General features: G+C 45.8%; 1 protein-coding gene across 5 annotated transcripts in view; it reads left to right on the top strand.

Annotated features, from left to right (window-relative positions):
* LOC116939969 (DENN domain-containing protein 5B-like) overlaps nt 1–20,386 on the top strand; it is a 54,292-nt gene extending 33,906 nt beyond the window's left edge. For 2 of the 5 annotated variants that reach the window (XM_032949086.2, XM_032949082.2), the window contains 20 exons: nt 490–677; nt 1,791–2,120; nt 3,085–3,196; nt 3,835–4,022; nt 4,658–4,889; nt 5,303–5,453; nt 5,609–5,702; nt 7,657–7,788; nt 8,623–8,775; nt 9,615–9,705; nt 9,841–9,925; nt 10,707–10,835; nt 11,996–12,117; nt 13,148–13,293; nt 14,094–14,212; nt 14,661–14,842; nt 15,802–15,905; nt 16,104–16,230; nt 17,416–17,590; nt 18,285–20,386. In XM_032949086.2, coding sequence (XP_032804977.1) covers nt 490–677; nt 1,791–2,120; nt 3,085–3,196; nt 3,835–4,022; nt 4,658–4,889; nt 5,303–5,453; nt 5,609–5,702; nt 7,657–7,788; nt 8,623–8,775; nt 9,615–9,705; nt 9,841–9,925; nt 10,707–10,835; nt 11,996–12,117; nt 13,148–13,293; nt 14,094–14,212; nt 14,661–14,842; nt 15,802–15,905; nt 16,104–16,230; nt 17,416–17,590; nt 18,285–18,468 — 3,044 coding nt within the window. In that variant the 3' untranslated portion in view covers nt 18,469–20,386. The remainder of the gene's footprint in view (nt 1–489; nt 678–1,790; nt 2,121–3,084; nt 3,197–3,834; nt 4,023–4,657; nt 4,890–5,302; nt 5,454–5,608; nt 5,703–7,656; nt 7,789–8,622; nt 8,776–9,614; nt 9,706–9,840; nt 9,926–10,706; nt 10,836–11,995; nt 12,118–13,147; nt 13,294–14,093; nt 14,213–14,660; nt 14,843–15,801; nt 15,906–16,103; nt 16,231–17,415; nt 17,591–18,284) is intronic. The other 3 variants (XM_032949087.2, XM_032949084.2, XM_032949083.2) reach the window with 2 other exon arrangements.
* Nucleotides 20,387–20,690: the final 304 nt, after the last annotated feature.

The following is a 20,690-nucleotide window of genomic DNA, read 5'->3' as shown; positions in this document are numbered from 1 at the left end:
AGTTTCAAAGTTAATTTTGAAATGCACGTGGAGCATGTGGATATATGAGCTGGATTGAGACGCATGGTGCAGTAGTGACTTGTATGCGGCGTAATGCTCAGAGCACAGTTGTCTTACTCCAGGCTTTTAAAACACTTAATTCCCTAAGCAACAACTCTTCCTGGAAGTGTGCAGCGCTAAGACATGTTAAAAAAATGCACACAAAGGGACGATGTATTTAGGTCTCAGGCCATCATGAAAAGCGATCCTAAAAAAGAACCCGTCAACCTCCCCAGAGCACATACATAAGCACAGCAGCTTGTTTTGTTTGTTACCCCCTTCCAAACTGATGAGGTTTCTCATTGGCTGGGAAGGAGCATGGTGTCTTGGGTCAGTAGACATACAGCCTGAGGCCATTGGCTCGACAGCTAAAAATATGTTCGTGCGGCTTTTGCAGATTCTTTTTGTGTTTGATGTACCGGGGCAAATGTGCTCTTTCCCTGTGGGCAGACTACCAGCGTCTGATGGTGGTGGCAGAGGGCATCATGGTGCTGCTCTTCCCATTCAGCTGGCAGCACGTGTACGTGCCCATCCTGCCGGCATCGCTTCTGCACTTCCTCGACGCTCCCGTACCGTACCTCATGGGGCTGCAGATCGATGGTGAAATGGGCCGCAATGGGCTGGAGCTACCTCAAGAGGTGCTTGGCGTGTGAGCGCGTGTGATCGTACGTATCGTGGTGGGAGTGCTAGTGCAGCAGTTGGCGTGCTACGCTACGAACCCGGCGATCCACGTTCGATGTCTGCTCATGGCCACCGACACCAGTGATGATTGTCTGAACCGGTCCTGGGCATCCCCTAAGTCGACTCGGCCTCAAATGAGTACTTGGTGTGGTGTGTAAACATCACCACTTGGGAGACAAAGGCTGTCGGACGTGGTGCTGGCCACCCGCTCCCTCGTGTACGATGCCGGCCTTCATAGGTGCTCACTAACAGGCTATACGGGGGATTTTTGTCTTGTGTACGGAACCCAATATATTTGCCTTCATAGGTGCTCACTAACAGCACTTTGCCCCAACGGCCTGAAAAGGTTATGGGCTGGTCTTTGTTTTGTGTGTATTGCAGTGCGGCTCGCCAACTATATGACAGCCTGGCTCGCTCACTTGGCTGTGTTGTGTTGGTTGTTGGACTGCAGCGTTCATAACCTCCCACCTTTCATCAACATGGCTGGAATATTTTTTTAGACATTTGTTGCTACGATCATAGTAAAGCACAATCTTATCGCTGTGAATGAGGTTTCTCTTCTCCAATACCGTCCTGCGGACCTGCCACACAGAGTATCTGGAACAAATAGCGCTGGGCCCTGCTCTATGGCTTGCCCACTCGATCAGTAAGGAAATTACTCACTGATATTTGCTGAGAGCAGCTTTGTTTCGAATCTATTGTCTTTTCAAGTTAGAAGCGCCCAGTTGGTTAGGAGCTTGATTGGGAACTTTTCCAGTGCCAGGGCCACGAACTAGAATTGGATTTCACATCCTCCGATTATCGTCATCATCCACAGAATGGACATTTTATCTACACGCTTTTTCAGCGCAAGCATCGAATAGTACAATGTCACAGTTGCGAGCTAGGTTAAAACATGCACGTATGCTAAAACACTGTCGGATAAAACAGTGCCACCTTTGTTCAGTGCCCAATGAAACAACAGCGGCACGGTCCGTATGGGACAGCAGATTCCAGTGTCGCTTGGGCCAAAATAGCATCGTGGGTCCCCCGGGCCTAACGCGCTGTCGCATTGTGCCGTGCGTGCGCAGGCGAGCTTGTGCCTGGTCGACGTTGACAACCGCAGCCTGGAGCTGCCCGAGGAGCTGCCCCAGTTCCCCAACAAGCTCGAGTTTGTCCAGGAGCTTTCCGAGGTGCTGCTACGCTTCGGCGTTCCGCCCGAGGGGAGTCTGCACTGCAGCGACAGCGCCGCTCACCTACGCAGCCTGTCGCTGTTTGGCCAGACTACGACCTCCCCTCCTGCGTTGGGGAACCGCCTGGGCACGCTGCCGGCGCTTGGCAACCAGAACCATCTTACGAGCGAGGACCGGCGGAACGGAAACGTGGTGCCCAACCCACGCGGGATGGAGGAACTGCTGAAGGTTTGCGTTGTTTCTTATTTTGTTGTTTGTTTGTCAAAGCAGAATTTCAGAGTCATCAGGATCTTTACTTATACTGGAAGAATCCGATGAGCTATGAAGCTCTTTTTCACACATGTCCAGTCGAGGCGGGTCAGAAAGTTAAAGCAACAAACAATACAAAAACCGATGAGAGTGCAAAGTATAGGGATGCTAATCAAGTCAATAAATATAAATAAACGAAATATACGAGTACAAATTGCTAAGTACATCAATTCCTGCTGATTTACCAACAACAAATGCAATCTTGATTTGAAGCTTTCGTGACTGCAGGAAATGCAATCTTGGGCAAGGCAGTAAACAAAAACAGTCGCAGACCACACCAAGACAACACACAGTCCCTCAGCATGCAGATCGAGATGTCCTGCATGGGAGGCATGCTATCATCAGTGAGTGATGGAAATAATGAATATATCAACCGTGCGAAAGGGTAGGGTGGGGCGGTGGCAAGTGTTTTGTTCGCACACTGCGCTATGAACCTGGCGACCTTCCCCATGGCCAGCATCAGTAGTGAGCGATATCTGAACCCGCCTTGGTCCCCACCCCCCCCCCCTTTGCCAGCCGGCACTGACTGGCGTGGTGAAGTATGTTAGAACAACCCCCATGGCCGATACGGCATGGGGGAGGTCTTCATCCAACATTAGATTGACCAAGGGCCGTCCACGTTTATTTTACAATAGAGCAAAGCCCCTTCCATCTCTGCTTTAATTCAATTTACCGAAGGGTCATGTTCGCTGAACTAAAATTAATGGTCCCATGACGAGTTACACGATACATTTTTCAAACTTTGATTAAATACAAACTTTGGTGTTAAAACCCCAATTGCGAGTGACCGCTGTTTGGCCACTCTCTATGTGCGTTTAAATGATAACCGCACGAGCCACTTGTGTGCGTGCCTTCTGTGCTCATCGTTTCCATTTTCCTGCAGGGAAACGAAACGCTGGCGCGCGTGCAGGCGATAGCGAAGAGGACTGGGTTGAATTTTGACATTTCTTACTCGCTGAAGCGTCAAGGAAGTGAAAACCGCTTGGAAGGTCGAGGTAACTGTGCAATGCCACTGTATTTCCACTTTCAAGAAGTAACCGGGTGTAGTTGATTTCATTACCGTACGCGACACTGAGCATATTGTTGAACACGTCTATTTTGTTGGCAAGGCCCTTGTGCCCTCTGAGAGTACTTTAGCACATGAGCAGTGAGGCTTTACAAATGTTTTTCATGAACTCGGCTGGAGACACCATATACCTACCTCAAAATACATAAAGCAGTGTGTGGTTAAAAGGAATTTATTGTCTCTCTTTAAAAAAAACCTGATAACATCTTGACAGATTAATGCAAATGCCCAGTTATTTGTCCCACAGTGAAGTTAAACCATACATACATTTCTATATTTTTCAAAAATGCTTTTTGAAGCATCTGTGTTATGCTATTGTGTGTGTTTTCTCGGTTGTGCTCTATAGTTATACATTGGGGTTTCGGATCGTGCCCGTGTGCTGTTCGGTGTGATGTCCGAACGGAAATTCGCTTCCTGAAGAGGCTCCCCTATAAGTGCGGGGCGAAACATCGGACATCGTGCCGAAATGGCGGACAGCAACAACCCGAAGACAACATCGGAGAGCTATGCGTCGTGTGTGTCGCCGTGCTATTGTTGACCGATACTTCGGGGTGTGTGGGGGGACAGGGGAAGGCTTCGACGGTTCGGAGGCAAACCAAGAGCTTCTCGACCAGAAGTTGAACATTCACGTGCGGGAGGTCTTCGCCAACCAGTTCACGCAGCTGTTCGCCGACTACGAGGCCTTCGTCATCCAGCCCACGCAGGACATGGAGGCGTGGATCACAAGCAGAGAAAACATGCAGAACTTCGACAAGGTGTGTGCAGCGTCATTGAGCGGGCCGCATAGGGCCATAAAGACGAGCGTAGATCCACGTTCACCATCCTGTTGAGCCAAGTCGGCACACCCAGTGCGACGAGGGTGACATTGTTGTAATGTTACGATTTTAATTTTAGCAGTTTTTTTTGTTCACTTACTGTGATTGCATTTTTATTATCTTAGGGGTCCCACGGTGTAATCTCTTTCATTGTGTAAACGAAACCGGATCCTTAAGAAAATACATTTTGTGTTATTGAGTGTATATCTCCATGTTAAATCGTGATAAATTAAGTAAAATATTGAGAATTTCCAAATACTCCTTACTACGACGATTCTATAAAATATTTACTCGGTAACTTCAGATTGGCATTTATGGGATCGTTTCTTGATAGGGAATTACAAAATCGCTTTTAATAGTAGAATGTAATGTTTTGAACTTGTATAATGTTACAAAGAACTAAATGCCGGTTTTCACTCATTCCGCTTGTTACTTTCATGCGAGCACATTTTTTTTTTACATCCCCAAACTTAAATTAGTTACATTGGTCACAACTCCGTATCACTCTGCGCATTCGTTCATTAAACATTTGACGTAAAAATTACGCGCCCGCCCGCTTTATCTTCCGGTCGCAGGCTTCTTTCCTGTCGGATCAGCCGGAGCCCTACCTGCCCTTCCTGTCGAGCTTCATCGAGACGCAGATGTTCGCGACGTTCATCGACAGCAAGATCCTGGCGCAGTGGGAGGAGAAAGAGCCGCTGCTGCGAGCGTTTGACGCGCGCGTGGAGAAGATGCGCGTGTACGGCGTGCGGGCGCCACTGCTCCGCACGTCCACCTACCAGAAGTGCACCAGCACGCGGGAGGCAGGTGAGGACGAGTGTCTGGGGAGAGCAAGCGAGCGTGTCGATATTTACTCGCCACCACGCCACGTCCCGCAAGAATATTCTGCGAAATTGTCGTCAGCGTTCACTTTGGACTTTGATTGATTGTTGTCACCTTTTTCCGCCTTGTTTCTATTGTTTCTTTATTCTGTGTTTGATTGTTTCGGTGTTTTTTTTTTTCTCCGTTCCCCTAAATTTTACGAAATTTTATTTGCATGTAATTTGCTGGGAAAGTAAAAAAAATGCCTGCCCCCGACGCTTCTTTCTGAACTTTTTCGTTTTTTGTTCCTTTTTTTCTGTCGGTGTCCGTTTCGGATCCATCCATCACAGCAGGCAACGTACACTGATGTGCCGAGTGACAATTGCCCTGTTTGCACGTCTGCCTCTCCGTAATTCCAGAGCAAGCTTTGGAGCAGCGACTTTCAAAGATTGACCACACGGCTGTCCACCCACACCTCCTGGACATGAAGATCGGACAGGGCAAATACGAGCAGGGCTTTTTCCCACGTTTGCAAGCGGAGGTGCTCGCTACCGGACCCACCAGCGAGAAGTACGCCTATGTTTGGCTTCGGTTCAAATGCTTGGGTGTTTTTTTGTCAATTTGTATGTTGGTCTTCTTTCGCACTGTACGTAGCCAACCGTGCTAATCGGATGTGCGATGTAGTCACCGTTTTATTCGAGGAGCTCCTGATCTTCCCTGTGCAGATCATCGAAGAGAAGCTCTTCGGCCCAGTGGAGGAGGCGGGACAGGCTGAGGCAGCACTCGGAACACCTGCAGCTCGACAACGACCAGAGGGAGGTGAGACCCAGAAACCTGCGAGGCCTTTATTTTAATTGGGGTTGCTGCAGTGATATTTTGGATTACGGTAATATAGTAATAGTTTGATTTAAGCACACCTTTTATATATATACGCACCGTTATAATATGAGCAACACCATGCACTGGTGCAGGGGGATATGCAGAAACCTGCGAGGCCTTTATTTTAATTGGGGTTGCTGCAGTGATATTTTGGATTACGGTAATATAGTAATAGTTTGATTTAAGCACACCTTTTATATATATACGCACCGTTATAATATGAGCAACACCATGCACTGGTGCAGGGGGATATGCAGGATAATTTTTTATACAAGCATACTTTACCTATTTTGTTTAATTTGTTGTCCTAACCCCACGCCTCGGATTAGCACAGTTGGATACGTACGGTGCGAAAGAAGTTCAACATGCATTCAACATACATACACTACAATAATATGTACACCTGGCCTTGCACCCAAGGGATGTGCTGAAATCCAGCCTCTACTTTATTGTATAAATTTTTTTAAAAAACTACAAACGTGGTTTTTGCTTAAATTTTATCAATCCATTGAAGAGAGTCTAGACTGTGGTGGGAGTCCCTTGAGGTGGTACCTCCCATTTGCTAGAAAATATACTTTTATGCTGACATTTATGGCGAAAGGTTCGGTAATTTAAACTTCGTAGAGACTACAAATGCTTCTCTGCAAAAGCCATCCTTTTCCTTGCATGCTAAAATTTATTTTTTACATGTTTCATCTTTAAAACATCCAACTTGATTTCTTCCTGCAATTTCCACTTTATCCCTTTTATTCGTGTGTACATACCACGTATCGCAGCATGCGTTCACTCGTTAACTATTTTTGCTTTCTTGAAAAGTGTTCAGTTTGCCCTTTGCTTCATTCTATGCTGCGTGCTCTCTTCATCTCTCCGTTTGTTTTCTGCTTGCACGTGCTTGCATGCTGCCCGTGTGACCTCCTACGAACTACAAAAAAAAGCGACTGGAGCGCCTTAGGGCTTGCCTAGAGGATGCCCTGGCGTGCTTGGAATGGGAACAGGTAGACAGACTAGACACCCAGTGGCAGTGGGAGGAGTGGGAGAGGCCCGACGGGACTCTGGTTCGCCCTCCACAAAAATCCCGCTCAGAGTTCTCGCTGGTAGGTTGTGAGCATTTGTTATGAATGTGTTGGGTGTCGCGTGTTGATGGGCGCTGCGGTGGCGAGATGTTAACTACCTCGCCTGGTATACATGAGGTCAAGTTTTCCCGATCCCAACCCCGATGCCTATATATTTGGAGTTGGCATGTTCTCCCGTGGTTGCGTGAGGTTTTCTCCGGGTCCTCCGGTTTTTCCCTCTACATTTATAAACATGCATTTAGGGTATTTGGCTGCTTTTAATTTCCACGTGATAAGCCACTTCCTTGAGCTATAATTTTTGGCCAGGTTGGTTCTATTAAAATAGTTATATAGCTCTGTGGGCCTTGCCTTGTGAAATAATAGTAAAAACAAAATAGTCATGGCTAGATACTCGGTGGAAAAATATTTACACTGTCTAATTGTGAGATGTTATGTACAGAACAGTTGTCAAAACGTTTGTAGAATAGATATGGTATTGGCTTATTTATAATAAATGTTCACATCAGTATGGCAGTATACTTCTGGGTTAACTCATATTGAGAAGTTATTATGTATTTATTCATGCAATAGGCATCACATGTTTTGTTTTACTTCCAAAAAAGCGTCGCCAACCCGAACAATTTTGAGAAACACCGTTGGATACAGTCACTAAGTTTGACGAGCATTAAATTATCTAAAAAAGCGTAACGTAAAGTAATCTTTAAACGTAACATAGAAATGTGCGCAAAACCCTACACTTAAAAGCATTTCAAAAACGCAGCCTTGAGTTTTTCTATGAGTAAGCCCCCCCTGGCTGACGCACGGGGTGACACGTCTGTCAGCGCTACATCCAGGAGGCACGGAGTCTGGGGAAGAGCGTTCGTCAGCCCAAGCTCTCCGAGTTGTCGCCCTCCGTCATCGCGCAGACCAACTGGAAGTTTGTGGAGGGGCTGCTGAGAGAGTGCCGTCTCAAGGTACGCAGCTCCCCATTACGGCTTCCTCAAGGGGGGGGGGGGTCAGTGTTCGACCGGGTAAATTGTGCAGTCTGCTACTTGGAAGTCTCAGCCTGAGCCAGACTTTGCTTTTAAGAGTGTCTGTGCTGTGTGTTAAAATACCCCGCTGTTGAGAGCCAGGCCTTTGAAACCCAACCATTTATCCATGGAAAGTCAGACTCGTTGATTAATCTTGAGAAGCATTTTCTGCAATATTAAAGCAAAAAATGTATTGCTTTATATGTCCATGTTACTTCGCATAAGTATAAATTAATAGTTTACATTATTTTGTCAATCTACTGGTGAAGTCCTCCCCTACGCCATGTCATGTTGTTTAGCCATACTTCACTACGCTGGTCAATACGGGTTTGTGAAGTCGGTGCCCAGACCCAGTTCAAATATCACTCACTGCCGATGTCAGTCGTTGCTCGAAAAATGAACTCTGTTTGCAAGGTTCACAGTGTAGTACGATGACAACTGCACCACTGCTTTACCCCCAGTATAAATATATATAGGATTCTAATTAAGAGAACGTTGTTCTCACATTTCGTGCTTTGCTGGGCGAATGAGCAATCCGCCACTAGATACTGTTACAGAAACATTAGAAAACGGCATTCACACGTTAAGGTATCCCTGGGAGGCCACTTAACACGTTTCCATAAACCTAAACGCAACAACTTAATGAGGGAATAAGGGCACGGATCAATTCACCCCAACAGCCAACCAGCCCTCACGGACGATGGCGTTCGCACGGGAGTCGGTTGTCAACAATGTTTCAACGCCCAACGGCTGTGCTCCTGCGACGTCCCTGTGCAGACCAAGCGGATGCTGGTGGAGAAGCTGGGCCACGAGGCGGTGGAGCTGGGCCACGGGGAAGTGAACATCACTGGCCTGGAGGAGAACACGCTGCTTGCCAGCCTCTGTGATCTGCTGGAGAGGATTTGGAGTCATGGCCTGCAGGTTAAACAGGTAATCGTTGGAAACGATTGAGGTTAGGGCAGCATTCTTCGTTGCAGGGCCCGCGGGTCACTGGCGAGCCCTCGGTGGCATTTAGTGCGGCCCCTAACGTGTGGCACCCGACAATACACAAATGTGAAAACGCCCCATCGTGCTGCTGTCAAACCCCAATGGTTTCAAATATGTGGTGGCCCTCACACTGATGATGTCTTATCGGCAAAAGTGCCCCCCCCCCACCTCTGAAAATTAGTGAAGAACACTGGGTGAGAGAGTAAAGGCGCGGCCCTTCATTTGCTTGCTCATGCCACTGTCGACAGGAGAGTTTCCACTAGAGGGAACTCTTTGTGGCCCCTATTAGAGGGTATCTGGCCTACTCTTCCATGCTGGTGGAATGTTGTCAGAGAGGTGGGAGCAGCCAAACCCCACCACACGCAAATTGTTTATCAACTGTGTGGTGCACCCATTTATATCGCCATGTGAAAGAATCAGAAATAAATACAGAGTTAGCCATTGTATTAAAAAAGTAAGAGAAATAACTCGGCTTACTTGATTCAAAATGTCACATTTTTTCACTAATTGAAGTTGAAGTAATCTTCCGTATTCTGAAAGACAATTTGTTTCTCCACCAACCCACATTGGCTAATGTGGTGAAGTATAGTCAAAACAATCTCCACGCATCTGCATGGCGTGGGGGTGGCCCTCCTCACCCAGTGGTGAAATGGACAACATGGCTGTACAAATCATGCATATACAAGAATAATATTCACGGTAACAGGATAAAGGGCTAATAGTCATGGTGATAATTAAACATCATTGACAATTTTGTGTGTACGGCTGCTCGATTTGAACAGGGGAAGTCTGCTCTATGGGCTCATCTCCTGCGCTTTCAAGAGAAGGAAGAGAAATTGGAGAGCAATCCTGAGCTTGGCTCAACCGGCTCTGGTGAGCGCACTTCTCGCTCCTGTTGGGAAATGTTCTATTTTTACATGTGCCTGCTGCTGTGACACTGCAGCTGCAGCTGTTGTCATCAGTGTTGTTGTTTGATCCTCAAGTGATTTGCTGTTTAATCTGCCGCAGGATTGGTTCCTGGGCATGAAAGAAGAAAATCCGATGCCTCTCCGATTATGCCTCAGCTAAAAGTATCGTTGACGCAAGACATGAGGTGAAGGGCATAGTGTTATCTGCACATTTTCACGCAGTTGTACAACTACAACACGCTATGCGCGTTTATTAGCTTTATCTTAATGTGCTAACTGAAGTTAATCTTTCGAGTCAGTATTGTGTATTTAGAAATTGATTTACAAGCCCTTACCTTGGGTTTCTGCCTCGGTGTAATGGTTAGCAGCACATTGGACCTGCAATCTAGAGATCGCCAGTTCGATTCGGTCTCCCAACGTGGCATTTGAAACATTCAGCAAGTTTCTTAAATCCCACCGCCGAGGGTCCACCCAGCAGTGTAAATTGTTACACTGTTGTTAGTCGATCAGCAGGTGGCACGCGGTGGTGTAAAGTGTGGGTACTCCCACCTCTTCCAAGACATGACCATCGTGGAAGAGGAGGCAAAATACCATCTATAAGGGCTCCCTAGAGCTTCCTGCAGTGGAGGCCTTTCCGCCTACAGTGATGTGAACAAGCAATTTCAGGCCTGTGCGTTTACCTTTTGCTATGTTAATGAATTAAGCAAGTATTGTGAATTGAAAACTCATTTCTTTCTACCTGTTTTTGGTGTTAAGTTTGTTGTCCTTCCCCTACATCTCCGATACGCACGGTTGGCTACGTACGGTCTGAAAGAAGTTCTACATACATACATTTGGAATTTGATCTACGAGAGACCCTACCTTACAGTGGTGGTGATGATAACGACGACGATGACCTCGTGGATTTGTCCCTTGTCACGTGACCAGCACGAACAAATGACCGAACTTGAAACACACCCCCTGCAGGCACATTCAGAATATGGGCGAGATCCACACTGACGTGGGGAGAGCGAGGGCCTGGGTGCGGCTCGCCATGGAGAAGAAGCAACTCGCGAGGCACCTGAAGCAGCTGCTGTCCGACCAGGAGCTCACCAAGTATGAGTTTGAATTTGCCTTCTCCCCAAACGGCAACGTGTAATTGTCTTCGGGATTTGTGTTTTCCAACAACCTCGAGTTAAAAAAAAATCGGCTTCATTTGGGTGCGGCTGCGCATTTGACGTCGTCACTGTCTGTTGCTGAAGTCCCCCGCCCTCCTCCTGCGCAGCCTCTGTAGATCGCGAAGGCACACGGGGAAATAGGAGTGTCGTTTGCCTTTGTTGTCTACGGAACTGGGTGCGAGGAGTGCGACGCAAAGCAACAACTGGAGATGAAGACACACGCACGCGCGCAGTCGTACCCAAATAAAACAGAATTTTGTTTTTCGTGGCTTTTCCTTATTACACCGCCGCCATGCGCACAGTCCCAAAGGCCCAAATTTCCAGGCGGGCCAGGAGCGTAAGCGGCACCGTCAAAGTTGCAGGAGATCAGAGTTTACACGATTTCTTGAATTGAGCAATATCATACAAGAGCTCGGGAAAGAGAGACGATGGGAGGGAATTGCGGAGTCAAGCAGCGTGAAGCAGAAGGAGAGAAGCGTTGCGACATGCGATCGTGGTGCTTGAACGTACAATGGATGAGATGAAAATGGTCAGTCTGGCAGGCCGAGTCAAACACAGAACAGTATCGCACGTCCGACACTCGCTGGGGACTGAGGTGTAGGCGGATTTGATGGAAAGGCCGGTTACCTGAACATCGATATAAAACGACAGTTGCACCACATCCAAATACGTTACTGGTCAATTGGAAGGCGTAAACTGCTCTAAATATAGTGAAATGCTTTGTGATGCTTTTAACAGTAAGTGAATGTACGCAAGATTAAGAATACATTACTGCGTGCATAAAAGGTCGGATGTGTGAACATCTAATAGAAAATTACTTCAAGCACGCACAAATATTGCACTGGGTGTGGCCGGTTAATTGGTCCTTGTGGATTTATGATGGTTGGATATGCGATTTTGTACTGCGAGACTGGAGCGGGTGTTGCAGGATACTTTAAAATTGCCCTTGATTTTCCTGACCTTCAGCGACGTCGATGGCACGGCGAAGTCCTTTGGGCACGGAATGGACAGGAGAAATGAACGAGCAGATTAAAAGTGATTATCGTCGTTGTTCTGTCCATTGATCCAGTCCTTGACATCTGTCTGTGTTTCCCGCAGGAAACTCTACAAGCGCTATGCCTTCCTTCGGTGCGACGACGAAAAGGAGCAGTTCTTGTATCACCTTTTGTCCTTCACCACCGTCGAGTATTTCTGCTTCACCAATGCCTTCAGCACCATCGGTAAGCCACAGGCGTGCTTACTTTTAAACTAATTAGGATAGTCATTGTAGGACGATAACTGCACAAGCTTACCTCCATACAGCAAATAACTCTTGACGGCTGTATTTCAAATGGACTGCCGTCTGACAATGTGCTCCTCTAGAGTATTTTCAATTTGGCCCAAAAAACGTTCAATCATTCGCCCATTTCACATGCATGTTTATTCAAAAGGAAACGAAGGTCGAGTGGTTTCGCAGGCGATCACGAGCTGCGCTATGAATCCCAGCCACCTGAGTTCAATTCTCAACCACAGCTAACATCAGTCACGAGTGATATGTGAACCGGTCCTGGGCCACCTTCACAAACCCGCATTGTTTAGCACGGTGAAGTAGAGGTCAAACAACCCCACGACTTAACACGTAGGCTTTTGCGACCAATATTTATTCATGATAATGTTTTTTTGGGGTAGATAGCTTAAATGTAAATGTGTTGTAAACCCACCTCCAAACTGTAAATGTTGTGGGTTTGCTCTCTTAACACACAACCGTTGTGCTAAAGTAGAAACAAATGTGCACGTTTTGAGAACGTGACAAACCTTTACTAATTGGCTGTGTCGAGTGGAGGTGGGTTTATGACACATTTACATTTACTTGATCAAGCCCAAACAACGTTATCATGAACCCCACAACTGACAGTGTGGGGAAGTCTTCATCCAGCAGTGGATTGATTGACAAACAGCCTGCAAGTTACAAAGGAAATATTTCACGTACGTGGAAGTATGTTTTATTTATTTATATTTAGTGACCTGCTTACCTTTTATTTTTTGCACTCCTATCGTTTTTTTTGTATCGTTTGCTGTTGCAACTCGCTGACCCGCCCACATACTGCACATCCGTGAAAAAAGAGCTTCGCAGCTCATCCGGATTCCTCCAAGTCTAAATAAAGATTCTGAATCAGTATTTCACGTTGGCAAATGATGGCGATGCCTCGTAACCTCCCCGTGTGCCTACCGCCCCCCGCCCCCACCATCCTGCACTCGTGTGCTTTGCAGTGATGCCGTACCGCGTGCTCATCGTGCCCAGCAAGAAACTGGGAGGCTCCCTCACCACGGCCAACCCGTGGATCTGTGTATCTGGGGAACAGGAAGAGACGGGGGTAATTCCTGTGCCGAAAAACGTGCTGGAGATGACATTTGAGGTAAATGACCTTTTTCAGGGGAATGACCTTTGAGATCGACAGAAGACAGAGGAAAAAAATAAGTGCGAGTATTTTTTTTCTTTTCATACCACTAGAATAAGGTTGGTGTGTTAAATAGGTAGTATATATATGCTGTTGTGTATCAAAAGGCACCATTTATGTAAATAATTTCACATTGGTAGGTACTTTGCCTTTTAAAAAATTGCCAAAAGTCATATTGGACCCCGTGCAGAATTCAAGATGGCCAGGTGTTTTTGTAGTACTGTGATGGGTTATTTAATCTGTATCAAAGATTAAAGTGTTACCTGATTGTTTGTGTGGATACTTTTGTTTACTTCCTCATGCCAAACGGTCGTTAATGGAAACTTTCACCGAGTCTGAAGACGTCGTGATGATTTCATGGAAGGGTGTAACAATGCATCAATCGAAAAATCTCAATTATCGTAACTCACAATACGTGCATTGAATCGCACTCATACGAATTAACGTTTTAAGTTTTTTTGCAAATGCTAAGCAAGTGTTACGTTTGGGCTACTGAAGTAAGCAAAAATGTACAAATGAGATTGAAAAAAAATCTTAACAATACGCAAAATTCTTGATTTTCATCAATCTAACTGGCCCTGAATTGCAATGGATCATTGGATCACCAGGGTTGGGGGCTGCGTGTGAGGAATTGTTACACCCATGCTCTCGTTGAAAAAATAATTTCCATCGTTATTAATGTGAAACAGCAGAATGCTTTTCATTACTTTCAATTCTATAATTTCCTTCAAATTGCTGTCAACGTTGATGCTTCACAGTGCCCGAATCTGGGGAAGCTGACGACCCTGCAAATCGGTCACGACAATGCCGGGCTCATGGCAAAGTGGTTGGTGGACTGCGTCCTTGTACGGAACGAGATCACCAGCCACACGTACAGGTCAGAAAGCCAGGTTTACGATTCAACCCAAACCCACATTCGAACCACTGACCCTGAAGTGGGGTTCGTGTTTTTAGTATCTCGGCAGCGGGGGGGGGGGAGTTGTGGAGAATTCAGAGCGAAACTAAACTATTTTTTATCTTACCAGGTCAGGTCCACTGAGCTATGCAGCTCTTTTTCAGAAGCGACCTGGCCACAAATGATAGCTCAACGAAGTGGCTTATCATGTGGACATTTCTAGCAGCCGAATAAATACTTTAAACGCGTGTTAATTATAAATGCGGAGGGAAAAACCCGAGGACCCGGAAGAAGAATCTACATGACCACGGGGAGAACAAAGAATGTGGTTTTGAGTTGATCTGGGATACAAACCCACGACCTCCTACATACCAGGCGAGGAAGTTAACATTTCGCCACTGCGGCGCCCCTCTGCTGTGCGTGCCGGTAGGTTCCCATGCGGCCGGTGGCTTGGCCGTGGTGTGGATGACGGCAGCTTGGAGAGGATACTGGTCGGGGAGCTGGTGACGGTGGACGGTTCGGCAGAGGACATCACACGAAACAATCGCGCAACCTCTCCTCAGAACCCCCTGCCCATGCCGAGCAGGAAGATGGGCATCGCAAACAAATTCAGTGCGTTTCATGCTCATTTTTTTTATTGGAGGAGAGAAGTTGATGAAATTCGTTTTAGATCCCTTTAAAAAAATAAGCGGGCTTTTGTCAGCACACATCGCGCTAGAGCGTGTGGTGGCCGATGGACGAGACTAGGAAAGGAATGGCAGCCAAAGGAGTATACCTCAGAGGGGGTGATTGCTGTGGTGATGGAGTAGTGTAAACGGTGCCAGATGCAGCAGTGAGATGGATTGTGGAATCCCCAGGACCATGAGGGATTGTAACGGCATAGAGAGGCCTTCATCCAGCAGTGGATAGACAATGGCTGTTGAGAATTATGATGAATAATCCATTGAGACTACCAATATTTTATTTCAAGAGTAAGCTGGGTTTTTAAAAATATTCTCGTCAAATGATCATTAGTTTGAAGCGCTATATTTAGCTGCCTAACTGTGATGAAATAAATTGTTATATCTGGGCTTAATATAGTGTAAACATAACGCAATAATGAGTCTGACAGCTTTATATATACTGCACTGTTACGTAAAACAAAATTGTGAGTCGTTTGTATATTTATGTCTTAACTTCGATTTTAACTATAAATAGCGCATACATAAATGTCACTGATACTAAAAAAAATGCATCACCCCCATGTATGTGACGACTTCCATTTATTTTTCATTGATCTTTACCATATTCTCTGGATTTTAGGACACTCTACAAAGTACGATGCATCCCAAACTTGTGCCCAGTGTACATGAAGTTCTACAAATCTGGTCACAGGCACAAACACTTGGGCGGCTTGTAAGACGCACTCCCAACTTGTGCGTTAAAAAACAGTGCTGGGGGGGGGGTGTCCCTTGTAATCCAGGAGAATACGGCACGAATGGAATAATTTAATTTAATTAACACAGCATGTATATTCCGTGTTTGCAATGTGTACGAGTATTTTTTGTTCGTTTGTTTTTACGTCTCAATAGTTTCAAATATTCCACCAACAGAGTTGGACACAGGCCAAATACAGGAGGCTGTTGGAGAAGCAGTTAACAGCCTCGTAAAACACTTCCACAAGCCAGAGAGAGAGGTGAGCAAATATAAAATGAGGGGGGAAAAGGGACATCTATACTAAATCACTCCATGAGAAAATAACCTGCTTCAGTAATATGTCTGGGAGCCCCCAGTGGTGGATATTTCCAGGGCCACAAAATCTATAAGTTGGCCCCCGAGTGAAAGAGTGAATGTCTCGGTGATGTACGTCTGTCTGTGTGTGCTCCACTCTCAGAGGGGCAGTCTCACTCCACTGCTGTGTGGGGAAGGAGGCCTGGTCTCTGCCCTTGAGCAGGTTTTTCACCACGGCTTCAAGTCTTCTCGTCTCTTCCAGAGAACCGTTTTTCTCTGGGACCTCCTGGGTAAGTAAAGCATTCTGGGGGGAAAAAACAAACACTGGCAGCATTTTTGAGGAATTGTTCAGCTTTGGCCGTAATTCCAGTGCTTAAACTATGATCCTGTCGGAGTGGTGCGACAGCATCCGTCTGTCTACCCCCACGCGTGAGCAGGCATTGTTCTTGGAATAATTTCGCGTGAGCATATTTATCACGAGCCCGAGATTACATTTTTAACCAGTTGACATTGCATTCAGAAATGACCTCACTAACTACCGATCCACCCAGTCATTTGGGAAATAAAATATATAGTAATCTAAATGAAGCTGCTCATTTAAAAGCTATCTTTATTAAAATAGCATCAACAATATTGAATCCTCCATAATAGAGGGATTTTTGGGTTAGTAAGGGTTGTCACGTAAACAGAAAATGCCAATTCGTCACTAGTACAGCACACCGGTGTGTTGGAGAAACAAGCCACAACATTTACAAACTGAGTGTACGACGTTTCGCCAGTAATTACAACTAGCGTCATCTTTGTTCAGTTTTTTTTACTCGGGCATAGTTATCGAGTGCGCAGGCAATAATTACACACGGAGGGGCTCATTCTCCATCCCACACTGACCAGCTTGGTAAAAATATGTTCCATTTGCCTACATCCAGCAGTGAATTAACAGAGAAACGTAAATGATTATCATTATAGAATAAACCCAAGGATAGAGAGATGGGTTATGAAGAAGGGTGAGGGCAGGAATTTTGACAGTTTAATGAGGCCTCCTGTTAGGGTCCATGCCAACCCTGCTATGCCACTGCTACACCATACGACTTTGTCAATGCTGCTACACCGTACAGCGTTGTCGCTGGCGAGATGTTAACTACCTTGCCTGGTATACAGAAGGTAGTGGGTTCGATCCCGACCCTAACGATGCCTGCTGTATATGTTAGTTTGCGTGTCTCTCTCTCTCTCCCCGTGGTCGCGTGGATTTTTCTCCGGATCCTCCGGTTTTTCCCTCCACATTTAGAAGCACGCTTTCAGACTTTGGCTGCTTTAACATTTCCACGTGATAAGCCACGTCATGGGCCTGTCATTTGTGGCCAGGTCCCTCCTGAAAAAGAGCTCTACAGCTCAGTGGGCCTTGCCTGGTAAAATAAAATTGTAAAAAATATATAGTTTAGTTTCGATCGGACGCCTGGTGGTGTTGTCGCCAACAGAGAAGGTGTGCATTCACCTGGAGAGCCTGGGGGATGGGGACGGCATCCAGGAAGAACCCACGCCTGTGCGCAACAGCCGCAGCAGCTTCTGCCGTGTCGTCAACTCCATCAACACCTCGCGGCGCAACATCGGCAAGGACGACAAGTTTCAGCTACTCATCTGCCTGGGGGCCAGGTAGTGACGCGGCTGGGACTGCAAGCAGAGCTTTGCCAACACTTGAATAGCCCGTAATGCAAAAACAGGACCGAGTAAGCGTTGACTTTGCCATTGTTACAGACACCGATGTGTATTTGTACATCTGTGCGTATACATGTTCTTGTTGAACACCTAGGCTTTTGCAACCAATATTATCCATAAGAGGTTTTTGGGTTATGCTATCTAACCCAAAAACCTCTATTTTGGCTTGCGTTTATTTTTTGGTTTTCATCCTTACACACGCAAGTTATTTTTTGCTTGTATAATTATGTAAAAAAAGTGCATTTATGCATCCGCTCGTGTACATTCGCTTGCATTCGTTATTACTTTGACTAATGCATGTGTGTGTATATGTGCGTGTGTGCGTGCACTATTTAGCCCATTACCCTACGAACCTAGCGACCCGAGTTCGATTCCCGCTCACGATCAACACGAGTGACGATTAACTGAATCGCTCCTGAGCCTCCCCTAAGGTTGCCTCGGCCTCAAATGAGTATCTGGTTTGGTGTGTAAACATCGCCACGAGGGAGATAAAGGCAGCTGGGCGTGGCGCTGGCCACCCACCCCCTCGTGTGCTGTGCAGTCCTTCATAGGTGCTCGCTAACAGCACTTGCCCCAACAGTCTGCTAAGGCTATACGGGGGATCTTTGTCTTTGTGCGCGTGTGCACTCAGGGACCACCAGCTGCACCGGTGGCTTCCCCTGATTGTATCAAGCCCGGCAACGATGCAGCTGTACGAGGAGTGCGCTATGCTGCGCGACCACTCGCTCGTCAACTCGCTCATCCGCGTCTTGCAGAGCCTCCAGGAGTTCAACATAAACCTGGAGGCGTCGCTCACCAAGGGGCTGGAGCTCTGACGGCAACCGCATCCTCTGAACAGCGTTTCATTCATTTCCCAGAATTAAGAAAACCGTTTTTCGGTTAAAAGAAAGTTTGAATTCAGGTAAACGTGTACAGATTATTTTTTTCCCCGTCTAATTTTTTTTACATTTACGCTGAAAATGAATGAAGGTTGATTAAACGAAGACCTTGGCATTTGCGATTTGTGTTGGGCCTGCCCACCTGCCCACCTTCCCCATCACATTATTTAGTTCGGAGAAGACTTGAGTTTATTTATGATACAAAGAGATTGGTGTGTTATGCTAGATCTGTGAGAAATCCACACCTGCCATGTGCTTGCTTGATCATCTGGCTGATGAAGATGCACAGTCTTTCAATGAAACTGATGGGGTCTGTGTGGTCCCCCTGGGCTGCCTGACCAATTGTGCGCGAATCATTATACTGTATATTGCGAAAATGAAACATCTCACTTTAACTCTTTTCCTTTCCGATGACGTAGGTTTACGTAAGCTTTTTCTTACGCTTCCGTTCCGATTCTGTTCCGATTATACGTTTACGTCATTGGAACGGAATCGATTCTGAACTGAAATTGATTCCGATTCAGAATCTGAAGTAAAAGACCATGCGGAAGGGGCGTATGGCACAGTTTGGTACCAGCTATCAGAGTGTGGCCCTGCCGCTACAGTTCTCTGCGGCGAGTACAATGTCTTTAAATACAGCAGCGGCGGGCCTCTCTAAATGAAATTAAACGTTAACCGTTTGCGCGTTCCGAGATTGTGGTGAACGGGACACCCACCCTGCAACTTGCAGACGTCTGGGAACGGGAGAAGGGTTATAATTGCAAATCAGGAGCAGGCTTTGGGGGTGGGGTGGTGGTTGTGAGTGTAATGAATTGCAGTGTAGGGTAAGTCATGTATGAATCAAAGGATTACAGACTTAAGAAATTAGAGGTGGCGTGGGGGGTTTGTTAATGCACTTCTGAAGTGATGTCAGGACACTGTAAACATACTCCCAAAAAAAAACACTTCATGCCTCAACGCTCTATGGCTCAGTGTGTTCCAGAATCAGAAATTAGCAAGTCGGCATTCCAGCGTGTTTTGTTAACGAATACAAAAAAAGTATAGGTGACGTATTGGTTATCGATCTCTCACATCAGCTGGGAAAGGATGATCAAATTTAATTCCTTCACCAAAACAAAGAGGGGGAACTTGCAGTATATATTAAAAAAAACAGGTGAATCATTACAGAATGTTACAAATGTATGACGACGCTAATCCACGTATAATGTTATTGTTTAGGCTTTCAAGCAGTGTTATTTTCATGTTTTGTTTACAAGAGATGGATGTCACTTAAGTCTTGTTCATCCAGGTATAATCAACAAGTGCTGCCGGAGAAATCCCGCAGCCCATTGCTGTTCTCGTAAAACAAGTCAATCAAATTTGAGACTGATTTAAGCCATGTGTACTTTAAGCTATACCTTTGCAGTAATCTGTGTAAAATACATTTACCTAATTTCCTAAAGCGAAATCAAAAGACAATTTCCCCCCCTCCACCCCATTATTTAATTCTAAGCAATGCAAATGTGAACCTTGTGTAGTCATTTGCTATAACGCAAATGCCGTGTACCCATAACCCCTTGAACAGTTATAAGCTTTATTGAATGTAACAGTAACAAGTACACATCTGCCAGCTTAGTTTTATACATGAACAAAATTGTACAACATGTAACTTATTCAAAACTACGTTTTCGTCCATGTAGGAATCGGTACCTGTTTAAAAAAACACGTCTGCTGTAACTTTGCGATTTTTTTATTTTTTTTGTCTTGCAAGAAATTTTGCCGTCTGCCTATTCCTTTTGTGTGTTGTGAAATTGTCAAGAGTGCTTCGTTTAATTTAAGCTGTTTAGTTTGAAATACAAAAACTTTGCAACTGGAATGATGTGACTTCCATTTTGTTTTCATAACTGGGGTTGTTGCATTGAGGTGGAGCTGTTATTTTGCATTGCAAACATCCACTGTTGTATATTTATCGAAGGGTAAAATGGGTAGTAGATTTGGACACGTTAAGCTTTTGCAATTTAACCAATAACGATTGGTATTTGAGAGCACATCACTGCTCCTTGAAACATTTGTTGTAATTATCACCATCAGTCACTTAATCATGGAGGTGTCAATGTTTTTTCCATCTGCATGTCTGCCACTGATGTTCCTGTCCAAGACACTTTGTTCATCATCCAGCT

The sequence above is a fragment of the Petromyzon marinus genome, chromosome 7, assembly GCF_048934315.1.
Source record: "Petromyzon marinus isolate PM22_M1 ecotype Great Lakes invasive population chromosome 7, UKy_Petmar_22M1.pri1.0, whole genome shotgun sequence".
Classification (NCBI taxonomy): Eukaryota; Metazoa; Chordata; class Hyperoartia; order Petromyzontiformes; family Petromyzontidae; genus Petromyzon; species Petromyzon marinus.
The sequence above is the reverse complement of the archived record's forward strand: the minus strand, read 5'-3'. Positions and strand labels throughout refer to the sequence as shown.